General features: G+C 36.2%; 2 protein-coding genes across 2 annotated transcripts; one reads left to right on the top strand and one right to left on the bottom strand.

Annotated features, from left to right (window-relative positions):
* The first annotated feature begins 4,572 nt into the window (after positions 1 to 4,572).
* LOC141911298 (uncharacterized) lies at positions 4,573 to 12,460 on the top strand. Its single transcript, XM_074802323.1, has 3 exons — positions 4,573 to 5,258; positions 9,653 to 10,475; positions 10,538 to 12,460. The coding sequence occupies exons 1-3, from the start codon at positions 4,573 to 4,575 to the stop codon at positions 11,801 to 11,803; spliced, it is 2,775 nt and encodes a 924-aa protein (XP_074658424.1). The 3' UTR covers positions 11,804 to 12,460.
* An 842-nt stretch (positions 12,461 to 13,302) lies between these two features.
* Positions 13,303 to 16,873, bottom strand: LOC141915142 (MAM and LDL-receptor class A domain-containing protein 1-like). The gene is made up of 11 exons (XM_074806557.1): positions 16,803 to 16,873; positions 16,632 to 16,692; positions 16,300 to 16,437; positions 15,924 to 16,162; positions 15,735 to 15,831; positions 15,433 to 15,564; positions 15,032 to 15,267; positions 14,855 to 14,945; positions 13,918 to 14,049; positions 13,520 to 13,758; positions 13,303 to 13,437 (listed from the first exon to the last, which is right to left on the bottom strand). Exons 1-11 carry the CDS (start codon positions 16,869 to 16,871, stop codon positions 13,357 to 13,359), a joined length of 1,515 nt encoding a protein of 504 aa, XP_074662658.1. The 5' UTR covers positions 16,872 to 16,873; the 3' UTR covers positions 13,303 to 13,356.
* Between the last annotated feature and the right edge of the window lie 5,488 nt (positions 16,874 to 22,361).

Here is a 22,361-nt window from a genome sequence, read left to right as displayed (position 1 = left end):
TAAGATCAGGAGTTAATGACGCAATAGTAACTCGTGCCACAGATAATTTGATTAAAAAGATTTATGGAAGCAAATATAAAATTCCATTAGACTTTGAATTGATAAATAATAATGCAAATTTATATAAATACGCAATTCAAGAAGATATTATATTTGAGATAACATTTGCTCCTGTGAATGAAATTGTATTATCTAGCGTTGTTAAAGATATGGGTTATAAATTATCGAATATATGTTTAGAATATGACACAGTAACTAATGAAAATATTGCTAGCACAATTCAAACTCAATACAATCAAGGATTTTCATTATTATATGATTATATTGATAAATTTAAAACTGTAACTATTAATGCAAATGATGAAATAATTAATGAGAATATTAACTTCCCAAGAAGATCTATTAAAGGTATATTAATATTTTTTACCATTGCAACATATTCTAATGGCGCAATAAAGGTTGATAATTATTATAATCCTGAAATAACAAAAGTAGAAATAACTATCGAAGGAATAGCAAATAAAATATTTTGTCAAGGAATGAGAATGATAGATCAATGGCCAGAAATTAGAAAACATTTTATGAATGAAAAAGTAAAATCATTTGAAAATTGTAATATTAATCAAATTGATTATTATACCGGCAATAAATATGCATTATGGTTAGATTTTAGAACAACAGAGGATAATTCATTACATGGTTCTGGAAAAAAACTACAGAACACTAAAGATGGAATACAATTATTCATGACAAAGAAAAGAGGAGACAAAAATTTCAAAATGCACATTTATATTATATCCGATGCACAATTAAATATTGTAAATTCACAATTAGATAGTATTCAATATTAGAAATATAAAGTTAAAATTAACGATATATAAATGGGTGGTAAAAAAACTCCTAATACTAAAGAACAATATTTAAGAAATTTATATTACAACCCTGAGAGTTCGGTTGCTTATTCTTCTACTAAAAATATATGGCGTCAAGTAAAACAAGATAAATTAGATAAGATAATCCCACAAAATTTAGTTAAATATAAAGATATAAATGAATTTATGTTAGAACAACCAACATACACAACACATAAAAAAATTGTTAGAAAATATAAAACTCGTAAAACTATGGTAAGTTATGTAGATCAACAGTGGCAAGGAGATTTAATTGATATGAAAAATGTTAAGAAAGATAATGATGATTATTGGTGGTTATTGAATATAATTGATATTTTTAGTCGTTATGTATGGAGTTTCCCACTTTATAGAAAAGATGCTGTACAAACATCAAATGTTTTAAGAAAATTTCTTTCGGATGATAAACTAAAACCAGAAAAAATACAATTTGATGATGGAAAAGAATTTGATAATTCACTTGTTCATGAACTCTTAGACAATCATAATATTAAATATTTTTCAACAAAATCGGATAAAAAAGCAGCAGTTGTTGAACGATTTAATAGAACATTAAGAACAAGAATGTGGAAATATTTTACAGCAAATAATACTTTTAAATGGATTGATGTTTTACCAAAATTGATAGAAGGATATAATAATTCTTATCATTCTTCTATTGGAATGAAACCTATTGATGCTAGAAAACCTGAGAATGCTGAAATTGTTTGGAATAATTTATATGGAGCATTTCTTGTAGATGATTTTGGTGAACCTAAATTTAAAGTTGGTCAAAATGTTAGAATTTCTAAGTATAAAAAGATATTTGACAAAGGATACGATCGAAATTTTACTAGGGAAATATATAAAATAAAAAAGGTAATAACAACAAAACCATATGTCTATAAATTAGAAGATTTAGATGGTGAAGAAGTTGATGGCTACTTCTACGAAGAAGAAGTTTAACTACTGAAAATCTAGAACAAGAATATAAAATTGAAAAAGTATTAAAAACAAAAACTATTAAAAGAAAAAAATATTCTTTAGTAAAATGGGTTGGATGGCCAGATAAATTCAATGAATGGATATTATCAAGTAAAATTAAAAATATATAAATGAATAAGGAATTATTTATATTTGAGCCTCATAATATGTTAATTTCTGGCGTAACAAATTGTGGAAAAACTTATTTTATATTAAATTTATTAGAAACTGTTTATAAAAACTATTTTGATAATATAGTATTATTTTGTCCAACATATGAATTTAATCAAACTTATGATAGAAATATTACTAGAAATAATAAATTTATTATATTAGATCCTAAAACCGTAAAAGAAAATTTAGATAATTGTATTAAAATAGCAATTGATATTTATAAAGGATCAAATACATTATTCATTATAGATGATTGCGCAAATTTACATGATTCAAAAATTAGAGAGAGTGAGTTATGTTATTTAGCTTTTTCTGGTAGACATTTCGGGATAACAACATGGGTTTTAAATCAAAAATATAATTCAATTGTTAAAGATTTTAGAGAAAACATTAGATTTTTAGTTTTATTCTACAATAAAGATAGAAAATCTATGAAAAATGCGCTTGAGGAAAATGATATTATTCCGCATGATTTACATAATGAATATATGGATAAGTTGAAAAATATTAAAAGATCAAAATTACTATTTAGATTACAACACCCATTTAAATATGAATTTATTTAAATTCAACTAGCTTGTTAATCTAGTTGAATTCTAGTAACATTCTAGTTGAATTCTAGTTATTAGTAGTTGGAACAAAAATCAACTAGATTTAACAATATTTTAACTAGCTTGTTAATCTAGTTTAATTCTAGTTACATTCTAGTTGAATTCTAGTTGTTAGTAGTTGGAACAAAAATCAACTACATTTAACAAGAAATAAACAAAAACAACAATATTTCAACTAGCTTGTTAATCTAGTTGAATTCTAGTTACATTCTAGTTGAATTCTAGTTGCAACAACACAACTAATTTATTTGTTTTATAAATGGGAGGTGAAAAGAAAATAAAATCTAAAAATGGTGATGTTCCAATTGAAAAAACTTTAGATGATTTAGGAATAACAGAAACAAAATTAACTCCAGATGATGGTGCTTTAAATAATGTTACAACAAATAATAATTATGAATATTATCTTTATTGTAAACATCAATTAGAAATATTAATAGCATCTGGAAAATGTAAAAATTTTGTCGGTAAAAATTTAACTTATAATGAATTAGATACAATGAAATCAGATGAAATTATTAGATTATTTAAGACTTATGAAGCCGCGAGAACAGCTAGAATTAATGACGCGATATCAGAAAATGTAGTAAAAGGTTATAGTAAATTATGTAATTATATGCTGCCAATTCAAGATGAAAATAGATTATATTCCGATTTAAAAAATGATTATTTAGTTATGACTGAATTAAATAAATGGATTGGATATTTATCATTTCAATTAGGTGGATTAATGACATTATTATCAACTGGGGTTATAACATTTTCAAATATTGAAAGTAAAAATATTTCTATAATAAATGAACAAGGTGGAAGAAGTGAAGAAAAAACCGAGATTACAGAAACAAATTGAATGGTCTCGACAATTAGGAATTAAATCACAAGAATATAAAAAAGCTGTAAAAGAAAAAATAAGTAATAAAAATGTTAATAAAAATGGTGAAAATATTGTTATTTCTACTCCTTCTAATGATAGAATATTTGATAAATGTCTATATTTTACAGTTGGATTTGTAATTGTATTCATTTTGATTGGGTGTAATTGGTATAAGAAATCAAATAAAATTCATGATATTAATAATTCTGAAACAACTGCTATCAAAAATGAAAATAATTCTGATATTCCAAAATTGACAATAAAAAAAAATGGATTAATATTTTAGAAAAAAAGCAAAAAAAAAATTTTTTTAATTAATTGAATATTAATTGAATATCTCACTACTTTTGTCTATCTATGCGGAGCAATTAAATTGTCCAGATAAGTCATTTCGGATTCTAGATATTTTTATTAATTTATTTTTTTAAATTTAATCAACAATTTCTAAATCATGATGGCCATCTTCATTTTTTCCATGATAGATTATTTTAAATCCTTCTAAATCTTTTAATTCCTCTGTACTCAATGAAACCCATTTATCAGGTAAAAATACTTTAAATTCTCGCGATGTACTAACATTGCAGTAGCTTAAATTAGCTGATACTTTCTCTCCATATTTAGTTTTTATCTTTTCTAATTTCAATATTTTATGTTCAATTTCTTTTGTAACATCAACTAACTTTTTTATTTCAAATTGTTTTTTTGCTGGTTTTATTCTGTTATTTATTGTTGCTAAGAATGCTTTTCTATCTCCCATTTATAAGGAAAACAAATTACTTGTGGTGATGAGTGGTGTCTCGACCTCTTGACCTCTGATCTGAAAGCCCACTTTTCCAATTACTGACGCTCGCACCGGAGCCAACTCGTGAAATTACTCGACGGTTTTGAACAGCTTAAAATCGAAACCAAATTACAAGGTGACGAACTTCAGGCATTGGCCGAACGGAAAACAGCGAAAATAAAAACGAAGATTCAAACGATCATTGAACTCGATCAAACTATCATCGATTCGACCGATGAAAACGAACTCGAAATTGCTATGGCGGAAGCTGAAGATTTCGTGGAACAAGCTGAAGAGAGATTACTTATCATGGAATGCTGGCGCAAAAAACTCACGAAACAACCGAAAGAAGAGACAATCTCAGCCGTAGCTCAACCGATCAGCGCTTCAGTCACTCAGAATCTTCCGCCGACTGATTCAGACGACAACACGAACGAAAATCACGCGCCACCCGCACCGCCGCAAACTACGAACCAGAGAGGTACTAATTTACCGAAATTAGTACTACCGAATTTCGATGGGAATGTACTAAATTGGATAACTTTCATTGATGCATTTAATTCCGCTGTCGATCAAAATAACAGCATTTCACCGATCCAAAAGTTCCAGTATCTACAGTGTCAATTGCACGGCGAAGCTCTGAAAACCATCGAAGGATTAAGTCTCACGAACAACAACTACGGACACGCTATGGACTTACTAAAGGAAAGGTACGGACAAAAACAAAAAATCACGAATGCTTATATGTCCGCACTATTAGAATTGAAACAACCGCGTTACGAGGTGGATAGTTTGAGAAACTTCTACGATACCATCGAAAGTCACGTGCGCGGGCTTCAGGCTTTAGGGACAAGCGAGGAATCGTACGGCTCGCTACTCATACCGATGATAATGAACAAACTTCCGCTCGAAGTACGAACTCAAATCGCTCGAAACCAACCGCCGTCAGAGGAGTGGAAATTTACTTCTCTACGAAATTCTATCCGTCGAGAAATTGAAGCACTTGAAATTGGAATGGGTGACCACGCAACACACGATTTACAACCGTATCAAACTTCACTCTTCACCCGTGGTCATCAACGAAATCGCACCGAACCTAGAAATAGGCAACAATTTCGGTGCGAAAGGAAATGCTTATTTTGCGGAAGACCACACGAAGCCAGGGATTGTACCGTCGTTACCGATCCGACAAAACGACTCGAAATCATAAAAACCGCGCGAAGATGTTTTAATTGCTTTGGGATGTATTGGGGTGATAAATTAGTAGTTTGCATAGAGGGAGGGAAGCCAGAGTTCAGGGCAGTGGCTGAAGTTAGTAAACAACCTACGTAGATGCTTACGTCGCACATAAGACACTGAATAGAAGATAGGTGAAAGTGACGTGAGTATCTGCGTAGGGTTGCTGGTTATAGCGGCAGCCTTGAGCTCTGGTATGGCTAGGAAGTAAACAAGTAATAAACTCGTGACGTATAACATATGTAGAAGTATACGTCACGAGTAACATGAAATAAGATAAAAAGGGAGGGTCAGCACAGTAAGGGGGAGAGAGATGCTAGAGTGGCGGAGAAGTCTAAAAATACGAGCTGTAGGAAGGAATAAGAATTGTGCGGGAAAATAAAGAAAGAACGTAGACCCACGAGAAGAGTTGTTATTATTCCGGAGTCAGAGGGATATCACTTATCGGATTAATCGGAACCAACAACGACAACACGAGGGGAGAACGCAACGTGGCCCCCACAACAATTGGTTGAGAAACTCAACTCCACAACATTGTTGGAGAACCGAAAGCAACCCCACAACATTGGTGGAGAACAGTGGTGTATCCTGCACCTCTCGCTGCCAAGCGATCGTGTATATTTGGTGAGTGAGAGCAGGGGTGAAGTAAAAGTGTAAGATGAACGTTACATTCCGTAACCGTTATAATTATATGAAATACGGGCCGCTACCGCGGGTTAAGTTGAAATATTGCGGATAACTCGATCTGTGTATAAAAATCATTCCCGTCTGGATTTAATAGCTGTTTGTTTGTCTTATTCGAGAAATATGTAATCTTCATATCGTCAGATTTAGTTGAAATGAATTATAGAGCTTCCAGTGCGGAAAGTAGTTGTTTCTTTCCATATTTAAATTAATTGAATTATCCGATTTGGTGTGGCGTTTTCGTAAGATCGTGTTTTGGACACTACGTTTTACATGGCAGCAAATTGAATTTACGACTCCGAATTTAGATTCGTGTGAATTAACGGACATAATGGCGTTCGGAAACGAAGTGATTCTGCGATCATAGCGCGATAAATGAAAAACAGTAGAGTATTAGAGGCATTATACAAACGCATTTCATCATCGGACAGTTCATAGATCTGCTACGGGAAATCGACCTTGGAGACGTTCAACGGACTACGATTGCGGCTTATAGTAATTGTAAATAATATGATATGTATTTCTGCATGTTTTGATTGCTTTTGTAGAATGATACTCAGCGTTTTTAAGTTGCTTGTGTGCTGGGTTATTGTATCTACGTAGATATAAATATGTACTACGTAAATCTTTTATAGTTTGCTAAATTTGCTGGATGGTATTTCGCGAAAGAATGATTTATTAGTCTAGGTAAGCCACTCGGTTATCAGTGTAACGATAGTTGAAAGCGCTCACTGCCTGTATATACCTAACAAATAACTGTGGTGTTTATGTGGTTTTAAGAAATATAATGAGTATCGCGAGTTAGTATAGAATATGTTTATTGTGCAAAGGTTAGATTGGGCGCTCAGTGGTGAATCTTACCGGAGGGGGTTTGAATAGAGTAGTTTATATGAGATGAATTAAGGTGGACCAGGGACCTGGATGAAGAGTAAGGGATGCTCTAGGGATGGTCCGGAATAAAACGGGGGATTATAGCCCGAAGGATTCATTCTGAAGATCCTTTGAAACAGTATAATGTTTAATGGCTAGCCTCTGGGAAAGATTGGATATATATGTTGGACATTATTAGGGTCGAATATCAAGAAATACCAAATGGGTGATTCGTCGGCCGGTTCCCTATTTATCCATTGATTTTATTTTACTCCGGTAAGGCGTGACATGGGGGATGATACGGAAATGAGAAATGTCACGATACAGCTATTTGTTAGGTATGCTGAAATGGCCATTCAGGGGATTGGTTTTTTAGAAGTAAAGGGTTGCTCATTGCGTAATACAATAAGTATGATAAGTATTATTCGGTAGATTGGGTATCTTAACTGAATGGTCGTAGATTGCAGGGATGTGTGAGCGCTATGTTTTTTTTCCGAACTTTCAGTCCGTCTTGACCGGTTTATATACAGGATGAGGCGTCGGCCGTTTTACATGTGGGGTTATATCCCCTGATTTGCGGGAAGGAATTAGAACAATTGGAATATCAGATGTGGGTGGTTTGGAAGACCATAGGCCCAGGAGTTAAAGTTAATTTTTGAGAATCGGCTGTTTGAATGGCACTGAATGAGTAGTGTCCAGAGGAATTTTCCCTAACTTTTGGGTGATGCATCTTAATGAGTTTTGTGGTCACTTTATGACATCCTTCCATAAATATATGGCGGCCTGCCTGTCTATTTCAACGGTTCCAAGCCGCAAATAGCAGTTCATGTTATCCCTGCCTAGACTACGGATAAATGTGCTTTCTGAGGCAATGGGTGGGGACTAGCAGCTGACATCTCAATAATGCGAATGTACGCATGTGGTATATTCATTTTTGGTATGTTTTGGCTTACCTTTATGTTACGTACACATAGAAAAATTATTATGAAATTGTTTGTGAATTCATTGTTGAGCATGTCTGTTGCCAACGTGTGCTGGGCACATAATAATCAACTAAATGATGTATCTGGCATCTGTATTAATTTACGTCGTTGATTGGGGTCGGGACAGGTTTGACAAATCATCTGATATCGGTAAAGGTAACGGCTGATAGTTTGGACAGTGGGAAATTGACGTGTTTGCAATGGTAATTTTAAAGACAAATTAGGCTGCACACACTGATTATTTTTTTGGTAAAGATAACGAGAACGAAAAGAGTCAGAAAGTTGAAGTGGTTGGTCATATATTGTTAAATTATTAGACTACATAAATGTGGATATAGAGAAATGGGTGATTGTCTATGAAAGCTATTTGGGAAGTTGTGTTTGATATGTTTTTTTTTGCATGACTACAATTGTATAGGCTTGTTCTCATTAAATGTAAGATTAATATACAGATGTACATGCCTCATAATTGTTATATATTACTGATGAAAAGAGTCTCATATTTGATATTTGTAGATGATTGCTTTTCCTTAGATAAAGTTCGTGTGTTAAGTTTATAAGTATTTAGAAATTTTTTTGGCTTATCGTAAAATTCTATGAGGTCCATGTAGGTCTCGTTGATGAATAAGATGAACTGATGATGAGTGGGGTGTGTTGCTTAGTTTAGGTAGAAGTTATGCGGGATGGGATAATAGGGGAAAGGGTCAGAAATTGTGATTTATGGCTACTTTACAGGTGTTGTAAATTGATGTACGGAATGGTGGTTGTGTATCATTAGTCTTGATGTTCTGAAGGTTTTGTGTTATTTTCATTACCCTGCGGCTGGCTTTGAGTTGTAAGAGATGTTGTTTATAAATGATGTTCTGAAGCCTGTGCACTTTTGAAAAGATTTTTTTTTTTGGGAAACTACAATAGGGTCTTGTGAATTTTTGGCGATTGGGGACCAATCGTCTGGGGAGGAGGATAGTATTGGGGTGATAAATTAGTAGTTTGCATAGAGGGAGGGAAGCCAGAGTTCAGGGCAGTGGCTGAAGTTAGTAAACAACCTACGTAGATGCTTACGTCGCACATAAGACACTGAATAGAAGATAGGTGAAAGTGACGTGAGTATCTGCGTAGGGTTGCTGGTTATAGCGGCAGCCTTGAGCTCTGGTATGGCTAGGAAGTAAACAAGTAATAAACTCGTGACGTATAACATATGTAGAAGTATACGTCACGAGTAACATGAAATAAGATAAAAAGGGAGGGTCAGCACAGTAAGGGGGAGAGAGATGCTAGAGTGGCGGAGAAGTCTAAAAATACGAGCTGTAGGAAGGAATAAGAATTGTGCGGGAAAATAAAGAAAGAACGTAGACCCACGAGAAGAGTTGTTATTATTCCGGAGTCAGAGGGATATCACTTATCGGATTAATCGGAACCAACAACGACAACACGAGGGGAGAACGCAACGTGGCCCCCACAACAATTGGTTGAGAAACTCAACTCCACAACATTGTTGGAGAACCGAAAGCAACCCCACAACAGATGCACAAGTTAAATGAGTGCAGATCGAATTTCTCATGCAGGAAGTGCCAAAGTAAAAAACATCATACTCTTCTACATGAGGTTTTCAACAACCCGAGAGAAACCGACCGAAAAACCGAGAGTCATCAATCAATTCTGACCGAAAGAAATACCAATATACGAACAGCTGGACCGGTACTGTTAAAAACTGCAGTAGCAGATGTCGCCCATCGTAACGATGACCATTTCGAACAGGCGTTCATCTTGTTTGATGAAGGTTCCACCAAGACTTTCATTACCCGTGACATGGCTGATAAACTATGTCTAAAAATCGACTCATCAGAAGACATCAATCTCGCCGTCTTTGGTGATACCGCGCCTTGTAGCAGACTGTTTGATCAGGTCACCGTAAAATTGAAAACAAAAAATGGCTCAATTCTGGACTTAAAAGCTCTTGTCACCGATGCGATTTCGTCTCCGATGCAAACATATAGTTACAATCTGAAGAATCTCGATTACTTGAATGGATTGCAATTAGCGCACCCGCTTACTTACACCGATTACTCCTACGATTTATCAATTTTGATTGGCGCTGATTACTATTGGCAATTGGTTGAAAACGAAACTGTTCGCGGAAATGGTCCGACTGCCGTTGCTTCAAAATTGGGCTACCTGTTATCTGGCCCGATCGTCGGACAAACGAAACACAATTTGCAACGAGCTATGTTCGTTAAAACTGATTATCGACGCGAAAGCGACGAACTCAATAAGTTCTGGGATATCGAGACTCTGGGTATTAAATCGTCGGAAAACAACACCGAAAAAACAATCACGTTCGACGACTACCGTGAAAACTACCTGACGAAATCAGAGAATAGTTATATCGCTAAACTACCATGGAAATCTCATCACGATCCTCTCCCAACAAATCTGAACATTGTTAAAAGGCGAACCAGATCAATCTGGTCTTACAGTACACCTATAAATATTTCACGAAGCGCGTAATCAGCGAAACCAGATACGTTTATAACCGAATAATCGAGGATCAACTTTCCCGCGACTTCATAGAGCGCGTACACGACGACGATGAAACACGTGGTCATTATCTGCCCCATCATTCCGTGAAAAAGGATTCGAAGACCACGCCGATTAGAATAGTCTACGATTGTAGTTGCCGCCAATCCGGCGTTGATCCGAGCATCAACGACTGCCTAGAAACAGGACCCCGCCTCCTGAATGATCTAGCGGCCATCCTACTACAGCAACGTACAGGTCACGTGGCCTTATCGTCCGATATCGAGAAGGCGTTCCTGATGGTCAAACTTGATACACGTGATCGCGAATACACAAAGTTTTTCTGGCTATGTGATCCAAGCGACCCCGACAGTGATTTCATCGTATACCGTTTTAAATCTGTTTTGTTTGGAGCCGCGTGTTCTCCTTTTATTCTCAATGCCGTTGTGAAATTACACCTCGAACAGTATGATTCACCCGTCGCCTCAGATTTAAAGGCCAAAATCTATTTGGATAATGTTATAACCTCCGTTGAAAATGAATCCGAAGCTCTTGATTATTATCGCGAATCAGTTAAAATTATGTCCGATGGTGGATTTGATTTATGTGAATGGACAAGCAACAGCACCGCTCTACGCGAATTAGCGGAAACTAACAATACCCTAAATCGAAATGAAGAAGTTAGCAATCTCGGTATGATTTGGAACATAACAGATGATACTCTGAAATATAAACAAGGCCAGAAACCCGCGAATATCGCCACAAAGCGTGAAGTGGTTAAATCTGTATCGAATTTATACGATCCGCTAGGATATCTGTCGCCCGTTCATGTAAGTTCCAAAATATTTATTCAACAATTGTGGCTTAATGATCTTAAATGGGACGAACTGCTTAATGATGAACTCGAAATGCAATGGAGAGTCCTCGAAACCGATTTACATCGCGTAAGGCGCGAAATCGAAATAGACCGTCAATTCTCTCCCAAAATGACGTTCCGCGGTCGCTGCGAGAGAAAATTTGAAACGATGGACCGCCGATATTTTGAAATGAACTTCATCGTTTTATCGTGTTACAAACTATTTGCGTACGTATATACAACTATTTCCCGTTACAAAACTTTCTGCGTGTTTATGTTTACATTTACGTTGACCTTCGTGGTCACTCCGCGCGCGTGTGTTTTGAATGACTGTTTACTTTAATGCGTTTATTCCCTTCGCGGCTGGAGGATCATCGAACGAAGAATGGTATTTTTAACGAAGAATGGTATTTTCATTCTATGAAACTAATGACTGTAATTAATGACTCGTTAAAATGTTTACTGTTTACGCCTATAACCTTAATTTGCTGAAATTCTCAATTACGTATGATTTTATATACCGCTACATGTATTTAAATGCTTATCAATTTCTTCAATATGCTTTCATAAATTACATTTCTATGAACTATGTTAATCAATGAATGTAGGAAATGTAGATTAATGTTTAAATGATGATTACATTAAACTAATATGATTTTAGAATTCATAATTATATCAAATATGTTACAAACACAACGCAATGCCTGTTAGAAATTCAAATTAGACGATCGCTTATCATTATACTCACTTACTTAAATTTGCCTTCTTCGAATTCATGTATAACGTTTTAATTACTTTTAATTTTCCTCGTATTTGCTAAATTTACTTATGTACTTTGTTTACTTTACTACCAGACTTGACATGCTAAACCACACCTTTGCCGCCCGGCAGTGTCGGAAATAGCCGAAGTATTCTTTGAAGTAGTCTTTGAACCGCAGCTGTCAAGATGATGGATCTATGTAATTACTTGACCACATATACTCTTTTTAGTGTAGTTTAAATTATGGGAAATAAAGTTAGTTGTCTTATGATGCTGATACAGTAAAGACGTGTTCTCCCGGTTTACTCTCTTCTCTTACGGACCTGGTCCTCATAAGTGGCAGTGCAGCCCACACAAACATTTTTCTATATGAAAATGCTATAAGAAAAGCCGGAAATTCTTAAATTCACCGTATTACTGAGGTTTACGTTGTGAGCAGAATCGTTCGACTGTATCGTTTATTAAGATTAGACAATGTACGTGGCCAGGAATATCCATTGTATCATATCGAGACAGCAAGATCCAAACGGAAGACTAGGTCTCTAACCCAGTACGTCATGTATGTTTACTTCGATAACATATCTAGTTTATCAAGACTCCTTTGTTTCAATGCCATTGCATTTTGTGACCACTCAGTTATATATTCAATTCTTTACACGAGGATTTCTTCGGCGTAAGGGTCGGAGAAGGATCTTGAAATTCTACCTTGTATACGTTTTCTCGGTATCTCGGCAACAAACTGCGCGTACGACCATCTTTTCTTTGGAAAGAATTTCTGTGGCGAATGGACATATCAACGATGCACGTATCAAAGTGTTTAGTTTTTCAAAATCAGGTTAGTTATGTTTGCCACGAAACTGTACAGTTCGTCAAGGGTTAGCGATAATACGACATATGTTTTCGAAGAAATGGCAAACACATGCAGAGAGTTTATCGAACGAGTCGAGAATTGCCAAAAATGAAATCGCCGGTATCCGTCTAGAGGAGTGTAATGTTATCTTGCTAGTTCGTCCAGGGTTGGATGTTAAATGCAAATCGAGAATAGACTCAGTGATTGAACAATAGAACATGGGCATTTGTTTAGCGTATTTGTTTATAATTAGGACTGAATACATATCTTATGAATCGACAGATCGCTAGCAATTAGACGAAAAGGAGATATCATCGATAGCTATGACGGATTCCCAAGCGGGTCCCTTGGTAGCGACAAACTGGATCTGAAAAAAAACGACACGAAATACATTTTTCAGATTCTTGGTTTAAGTAAAATACATTCTAAGATGTGCACTGAGTACGTACTATGGCGCCCCCTTTTGTAATTGCAACAGATCCCTGTTTCCATTGATCTCCCTGATCACCAGATATCGAAAATACCACTTCTCTGTTGAGTTTAACTTCTAATTTTCCCATCGTTTGACCATTCATGTTATAATAAAAGTTCATGGAGCAGGAGTCAGACGCTGATTGAGTAGCTGCCTCGAGCAATCCTTGATCACCTGCAGATTTGAAGCTTGACGTTTCCACATATATATACGTTCCTGAAATGGGAGTAAATATTGAAAATGTTCGTCGCGATACTGTTTAATTGTTTGACCACCTACTCGTCACTTATCAATCTCGTTAACTTCATATTCCCGCAGATTAAAAGAGTTTAGGGGTGTATGGACAATGTTGAATGAGTTAGAATCTGTTCGTACCACTTCCAGTCGTATGATCTGCACTTGGACCGGTGCCACGAATATCTGTCCTGCCTGATACTCTCTTCCATCGTAACGTTCCCCGTAAGATCCACTGTCCGTTATCCGTCTCAAAATCGGTAGTCAATTGTCCTACGTAACAAAATTACATAATTACAGTTGAACCTCGTTAGTACGATTCGGCTTACAACGATAACCTCACTAATACGATGAACTTAAGAATCCCGGCTTTTCTTAAAGAATTGTCTTATAAAAATGTTAGCTAAGTACGATGACCTTTTAAGAACGAAATTCCCCGTAATACCATGTAAAATATACGATCTATTCATTTCTATAGTAAATGAACATACTTAGTACGATGGTGCATAATGAGGCTCGCCTTATTAAAAATTCGACTCGTCCGCATTATTCTTTTTAATCTTAAAATGATAGGGATTGACCCTGTTACTGTTATTGATAGGTAGATTTCGTTTCGTATATTGTGATTTAGAGTCGCTTACAAACCAACCACGCTTGCTGGTAGCGAAACAGGAGGTTTTATTTTGAAATCGGAAATGCAAGTACTGATATGTTTGATTGGCGGTCGAATTTACAGAATGTTCTGTTCAAATCGTCATCAATCCGTCGTTTTAGTTGTCTTTTTGAGTGGTGGCGCTGACCACTCGCAATAATCTTCTCTAAGAATCTCCGTTGAGGTAATTATGGAATTGTTTTTATGAAATGGTTAATGCGAAATTAGGTTAGTGCGATGATTTTTCATTTCACCACTGACATCGTACTAACGAGGCTCGTCGGTACTTCCTACTCATTGAATACAATACTTGTGGACCCGTTAGATAAAGGAATGTGTTTTCAAACGTCATTTGTTATTAGATTATCTCCATATTTCACTATTTGCGATCGATCAACTTTACTTCTGTCGCGAATTCTAACAAACCTGGTGTCGCAGTGCATTCCGGGGTAAACCTGACGTCATCGATAGCTATGTTGGACTTATCACCGTTACCCCGTGTGGCGACAAACTGGATCTGAAAAAAAACATACAAATTATTTCCTCCGACACATTGTTGGTAAAGCTTTGAATAGAATATTATGTTGAGTATTGAGTACATACCGCTGCGTTTCCTTTTGCAATCGTAACAGATCCCGGGTTCCACTGATTTCCCTGATCACCAGATTTCGAAAATACAACATTTCCGTTGAGTTTAACTTCAAGTCTTCCCATATGTGAACCATACATGTGATAATAAAAGTTCATGACGCAGGAGTCAGACATTGATAGGGTATCTGCTTCAAACTTAGCTTGATCACCCACTTGTTTCCCAGAAGATTCTGTGTACACATACTTTCCTAAAATGAGAGTAAATGTTAAACACTTCTCGACATGATGCTATTTAGCCTAATAGTATGAACACCTATTTTCCTCTCAATGATCTCGTTAACATCACATGCTGGAAGATCGAGGGAGGTAAGGGGTGTATAGACGATGTTGTTTGAGTTAGAAACTGTCCATACCACTTCCAGTTGTATGGTCTCCACTTGGACCGGTGCCAGAAGACCCTGTACCGCCTGATTGCCTCGTCCATTGTATTGATCCCTGCGAGTTCCACTTTCCGTTATCTGTCTCAAAATTGGTAGTCAATTGTCCTACGTGATAGAAAATGGATTATAGTTTAAACGCACCAAGTCTTCACTTTGATCATCGTATCTTGACGCGCTAGATAAAGGAATCCGTTTCTAAACGTGATAAGTTATCAGTTTCTAACCACTATTTTCACTATTCAATCACGATAAACTAATACTCGCAACCAACAAACCTGGTACCACAGGTAGCAGGGTGCATCCCGTAAAAGAAATGTCATCAATGGCTATGTCGGATTTCCAAGACTTTCCCCGGGTAGCGACAAACTGGATCTGAAACAAAACAGACAAAATACATTTCCTTGATTGCTGGTTAAAGCAAACAACAAATTCAAGAAATACTAAGCTGTGCATTGAGTACATACTGCGGCGTTTCCTTTTGCGATTGGAGCTGATCCTTGTTTCCATCCACATCTTCGACGACCAGATTTCGAAAATACAACGTTTCCGTTGAGTTTAAGTTCTAGTTTCCCCATCGTTATACCACACATGTTATAATAAAAGTTCATGACGCAGGAGTCAGATGATGATGTGGTATTTGCTTCTAACCAGGCTTGATCCCCTTCTTTTGCCGGGGAAGAAGCTTCCATGTACACATACCTTCCTGAAATAAGAGTAAATATAAACTCTGTTCGCTGTGATACCGTAACCTTATTTTCAACTCAACAATCTCGTTAACTTCATATTCTCAAATGTTGAGTTGAAGGGTGTATGGATGATGAAGTTAGGAACTGTTCGTACCATTTCCAGCCGGTTTAGTATGATCTCCGTCTGGACCGGTGTGTCGAGAGGGTGTTCCAAAACGTCCTCTCTTCCATCGTAATGTTCCCCGCGATTTCCACTTATAGTTATCCAACTCAAAATCGGTAGTTAATTCGTCTACGTAATAAAAAATGAATCATAAGATAAAATGGACCAGGCATACTCTTTTTTTTATCGTTTTTTGTTCATATATGTATTTTATGTAAAAAGCTGTTATACGCAATGGAGAGTGGTATATAAATAAACGTTATTATTATTATCATTATCTTTATCATCATTATACTCGTTGCTCAAACCTAAAACTAACAAACCTGGGGTCCCAGTCGAGCTGCGACCCTGCCAAATAGCGACACTGGATCCGAAAAACTGGATCTGAAAAAAATACCAAGCAGTGTGCTGAATACGTAATATATGGTATTTTCTTGTAAAATTTCTGGAATATTTGCTTCTTAGTTTCAATTATGCGAAGAACTTTTACTCACAGTGATGATTGTTGCGAAAGTCAAACTTAGCTTTCCCATAGTGACTGCACTGTGTGAACTGCTAGACATGAATGTGTACAAGCAAGCTCTCTATTCACAAATAATTATATTTCGGTCTTTTCGGCAGAGATCGCGGGAGTGGGTAATTGCAGCGTTTACCGATTGTAACGTTCCACATATTACTCCGGGGATTTTTTTGGTAATTAGAATTCATTTTCCAAATGGGTCTAGACATGTTTTTATTGTCAGACCAAACAAACATTCGCATCACCGAATGTCAAAGCTTTACATTTAAGAAATGGAGGGCAGGCAAGTTTTAATGAGAAAATGAAAAGTCATGGTAGAAAATCTGATTATTCTATGTATTGCACATGGTTTCCTAAATGTTAGATTTTCTCTGAAAAAAAAAATAGAATAACCAAATCTGTATCAAATTGACTGAATATCATTCGAGGCCTACATGACAAATCCCTGTTGTGGTTAATAGTAGCCATATCTCTAGAACGCACGGTAGTTGGGGCCTTGCCCTTCACGTGTCGTTTGATAATTCAATTCAATTTATTCCTTATTTCACCTAAATATATAGATAACATTATTGGCTTTTAACAAGTGTCAAACATAAGAGTACATGTACCCGGTACACCTACTCAGATTCGCCCGATGCGAGATTATTATCATCTATCATTATTATTCTTTTTTTACGAATTATTGTTATTATCGCAATGAACGCGTTGGTAATTAGTATTTACCCAGTAGTTACGTCGTATTTTTCTAACCAGTATTTCGGACATTATTATGAACCGTTAGAACAATTCATCTACTTCATCCACATCCACTTCATCCGCCTACGTTTGGTTTTTGCTTTTATCGTTGATTATAACATCAAATTATGTAACAATCATTCAGCTATTCAGAAGTTCAAAATTGGTTTCGTCTGGAGAGAGCTGACCTGCAGCCTACGAGCAATTATCTAAGATCATTAGATGATTGCTCGTAGCTGCAGCGAATAGGCAAGCTCCCTAAAGAAGTCTATCCCAGTAGTTATGACCGCGGTGCATCAAAGAGTTGTTACACTAACATATCGGGATCCCTGTGGTTTCTATCACTCAGCCTTACGAGTAATTGAGGTCAAGCGACTACTGCATTCAAGAGTGAATAATATACCATCCTGGCCATTCATTAAAGGATATAAAATTCCAATTTTTATAATTTTACAAAATCCTTTCTTGAATTTTTTAGTTTCATTTTGGGAATAATCATGTCATGTGGCAAATTCAATCTGATTGATTGATTTTGTACATCTATAAACTCTTCAGAGTGTGAGCATATATAATCTGGAATCATCTCATGAGTCGAGTGCTGTTGTTTTGCTTGAAACACCGTCTAAATATAATCTTTCAACTTGGAAATTGGTTTAGACACTTCATAATGTAAACACCGACTTCAGCATCCAGCGGAAATATTCACTCTTGAATGCAACAAGACTTCAAAACTGAATTTTCATTGCTTATTACTTCATTTTCTTGGATTAAGTGTGGAAAAGTTTTGCTCTTTATTCACTCTTGCCTGTAACCATAGTAACAAGCAGCTGGGGTCCAGCGAGTCAGCGATGCTCATGGTGAGTTTGACCACTTAAACCTGTCAGTATCAATTAAATTGTTGTTGATACTGGGTCTTTGAGAGTGAAATGCCGCGGTCATAACCACTGGGATAGACTTTTTTAGTGGAGTCAAACGATTTATCCAAGCTCAAGGGTACGTCCGAGTTCATGCCCGGATAGTAAGTCCCATAATCACACCCAGTGTCAATATCAAATGGCGGCAATTAAACAACGACTCTAAAAAGGAATCCGTGACAGTGAGATTCAACTGAAAACTTTCTTTGAGAATCGGAAGAAACTTAAATCTCTACGAAAATATACCAAAAAATAACGAATAATTCAAATATCAGTTGTTGAGTTGAAAATAGTTTGACTTTATTCAGTTGATTGCTAGGCCTAATCGGGTATACGGGGAAACGCACTGAAAATTTAATATAATGAGCCGTTATTTTCACTACGGAAAACGTATTATCTATTACGTGATTATTCTAATATGAGTCGACAGCGCTATTCGTCAAATATTTGTGACTATGGAAAATTCTAGTATTTTGCCTCGAAAGCCGTAATTGTTCTGACAATTTGTGACCACACAGTCGTGATAACGTTTCATTCACTGCTGTAATAGACAAACGCTGACAGTGCTATAACGTCTGCTGTTACAGTATGTTACTGAAAACACCAACGATTAGTAGCGGAACGGCATCATGGCCGAATTCTACGGTTAAAAAAGGTTGTCTAGTCAACAATAAAATCGTCAGCGTAATAATCATATACGCCTACTGTTTTCCTGTTATTTGGACAACGGGGTTCTTCCTCAATGGTTATACGTTTGTCGCACTCTCTCGTTTTAAAAGTGACATAACCACGTATTACATTTTACGCATGCTCACAATAGCAGATAATATGTTTCTATTGGGTGTAGCTATTGCAAAATCTGGAAGATATTTCGACGCTATGCTTAAGTTCGGTAAATACATCTATTATCTTGAACGCTTTGGTTACGTTGGTCCTGTACTCCACCGCCACACAACACAGGTGCAAGAAATTTTCAAAATGATTAGAAATTTTCTCACGATGCTCATCAGTTTAGAACGATTTACGGTCATCTTCTTTCCGTTAAAATCGAAAACTATCTGCACTAAAAAGACTTGTAACATCTGTTTACTGTGTATAGTTAGTCTAAGTGTCGCCACACAAGGCTGGCAATATACTACTAGAGATATCAAAACAGTTAGTGTACGTTGTCCTTATAGAGCAAACATACCGGCTGAGTTCTACTGGAATGCCAAAATAGTTGGCCTAGTGCACCTATTAGGAATATTCATACCATTTTTTGGTATAGCTCTTGCAAATGCAGGTCTTGTATTTTCTCTGAATAGGGCGTCTAAACGGCGCTCAGAAATGAGTACTCAAAAAACAAATGATTATCAAGCTGTAATACTAGCGTTTACTGTTGTTACAACTTTTAGTTTACTCGAAATGCCAATGACTGTACATAAGTTGCTTGTTAGATTTTTCAATTTTAAAGGATTTCTACCCGCGGGTCTTAGTTTCCACTTTGTGGCGGCTCTGTTTGTTCAGATTGATTCTTCCGTTAATTTTGTAATTTATTGTTTGTCTAGTAAAAGATTCCGATCGCTTGCATTCAGAGATTGTCTGTGTCGGACAAACAGGCGCCGAAATCAAATCCCGTATTGAATAAAGTATAAGTTATGTACTGAAAATGTAGTAAATCAGTACGATGTGATTCAAACACAAAATCAAAGGTACCTTTCACTCTGTCAAATTCCAATTTGTCAAATGATGCTGCACACCCCTATATGAAGTTATCCAGGTCTAAGAACTGGGAGCATATTCTATGGTCTTATAGTTCATAGTTGTGCGTCTTAAGTTGCCATGAGAAAAAAAAATGTTGCCATGCTCTGCTGAATCGGTCAATGTTTATGACACATGTTTATGTACATATGACATATGTGTTGTTTGCATTCATTGTACATATACATTTTATCAGTTACATTCTTCCGAAGAGTCAGAAATTCACGAGAAACCCGATCGAATTGAGTCAAGATTTTAACTGAAGTAAGATTATTTGGCAATCTTTCGGATAGAACTCTGGTATAAAATCGATAGTTCAGCCCATGTCGAAGGTTTTTTTAGTTTTATTTCATCTTTAGAATAGAGATTGACCCTGTTATTTTTTGGTTGTTAAATATCGATTAATTTGTTTTTTGATTGAGTGTCCCTAACAAACCAACCACACCTTCCAGGAGCGAAACAGGGGATTTGATTTTGATATCGCAAATCGAAGTACAGATATAGTTGTGTGATCGACGGTCGAATTTACAGAATTTTTTACCCTTTTTTAATTTTAGTTGATGCGCTCTCACCTGTTGTGGAAATTCGATCTTAAAACCATTTTGTTTGCGTAATTAAATCAGAGATGGTTACGTTCTAGGCGTATTCTATTCTTGGTATCGTTACTGGCAACACCAATGTGCGGCGATTGCAAAATCTGGAAGATATTGATGGTGCGAGCTTTGTCCTCAAAATCGTAAAAGTGTCGGTTGCAAAATACATGATATATGTAGCACAATTTTCTATAAAATCTTGTGTTGTTCAGAAAATTGGTATAAATGGGAATTTTGAATTGCTATAGCCACTAGCTTTTGCAAAGTCAATAAATCAAGTTAAAACAGAGTTCTCCGATTCCAATTTACTGGGGCTTTTGTTCACTGCAGCCTTTGGAAAATTGAATTGGAAGCCAGCAATGAAGGACGATGCCTCCGAAATAACCTTTCTGACAAAGTTACAGGGAGACACCGCTATCCATCCACTTCCAAATTCCTCGTGTTTTCCCGGTTTTCTGGTATCTTATATTGCCTAGAAATTAATATATAAGCTATCGGATCATTACTTAGAATCTGCGCGTGTTGAGTATCCGTGCTAATTATTTTGAAAATGTGAAGAATACCATATATTTCTGCTGCTTTCGCAAGAACCCCATTGAAATTCTGCAGATTATCATTAATCGGGTTTCTACTGTAATGCACCGCTAATTCATAATTTGCACATAATAATATACGCATACACATAATTTGCGCTTGGAAATATGAAGAACTAACGATGCTTTGTTAATGAATGTTTAAAATTTTGAAGAAAGCCGTAGTTTCTCTAGAAACAGCTGTGATGAATTCACATGCAACTTAAGTATAGAACTGAAGGTCGTTTGAATTGACGAACGAAAGAAGAAGGCGTTGACGTTTGTGAAATACATATATAGCCTTGAATATAGAATATATTTTCAATAATTAGTGTTCTGTTATTGAGAGTATAGTCTCATTGGTCGACGCAATGGCTCCAACTTTCATTCCTCAGAACGGCACGAGTCCTACGAATATATACATAGCCATTGTACTAGCTGCAACTACGATAAACGGAACTTATCTCTGGCTTTACCTCGCATTCGCCAGTCTTTGTTTAATCCTAGGATTCATCGGCAATCATATTAGTTATGCGGCGACGTAAGCTATGGCGACGTTCTTTTAGTTATGCGGCGACGTGAGCTATGGCGACGTTCTTTCAGTCGTATGTTCGTTCAACTAGCCGTCTGCGATACTTTCGTTCTTCTGTGTGTTTATTTCAGTAAATACATCAACGTTATATCTTATATATTTTACGGGAAGACATTACTGGTCAAACCATCAACACAAATTGAATGTATATGTTTCGACTATTTGTTAGCAGTTTGCTTTGCGAGCAGTCCCTGGACGCTGGTCCTCGTAGCAACCGATCGAATGTGTGTGGTTCGATTTCCGTTCAGCGCTCACGTTTCTGGAAGCCGAATATTGCTTCTAAGCTCTGTTTTTCCGTAGTCAGCTCCGCAGCGCTGGTTTATAGCTTTTTATTTGCGACTATTGATGTTAGTGACAACGGTTGTATCCTTAAAAATGTGCTCACAT

The sequence above is a fragment of the Tubulanus polymorphus genome, chromosome 1, assembly GCF_964204645.1.
Source record: "Tubulanus polymorphus chromosome 1, tnTubPoly1.2, whole genome shotgun sequence".
Taxonomy (NCBI): domain Eukaryota; kingdom Metazoa; phylum Nemertea; class Palaeonemertea; order Tubulaniformes; family Tubulanidae; genus Tubulanus; species Tubulanus polymorphus.
The sequence above is the reverse complement of the archived record's forward strand: the minus strand, read 5'-3'. Positions and strand labels throughout refer to the sequence as shown.

Excerpts from the sequence above, each read along its gene's own strand:
- LOC141911298 (XM_074802323.1), top strand. The coding sequence starts at position 4,573 with ATGGCGGAAGCTGAAGATTTCGTGGAACAAGCTGAAGAGAGATTACTT. Across the intron at positions 5,259-9,652 it reads ATCGCTCGAAACCAACCGCC|GAAGTGCCAAAGTAAAAAAC; the intron begins GTCAGAGGAGTG and ends TTTCTCATGCAG. Across the intron at positions 10,476-10,537 it reads AATCAGAGAATAGTTATATC|GCGAACCAGATCAATCTGGT; the intron begins GCTAAACTACCA and ends CATTGTTAAAAG.
- LOC141915142 (XM_074806557.1), bottom strand. The coding sequence starts at position 16,871 with ATGTCTAGCAGTTCACACAGTGCAGTCACTATGGGAAAGCTAAGTTTG. Across the intron at positions 16,693-16,802 it reads CTTTCGCAACAATCATCACT|ATCCAGTTTTTCGGATCCAG; the intron begins GTGAGTAAAAGT and ends TATTTTTTTCAG. Across the intron at positions 15,268-15,432 it reads AGACCATACAACTGGAAGTG|GAAAGTATGTGTACACAGAA; the intron begins GTATGGACAGTT and ends CTCTCATTTTAG.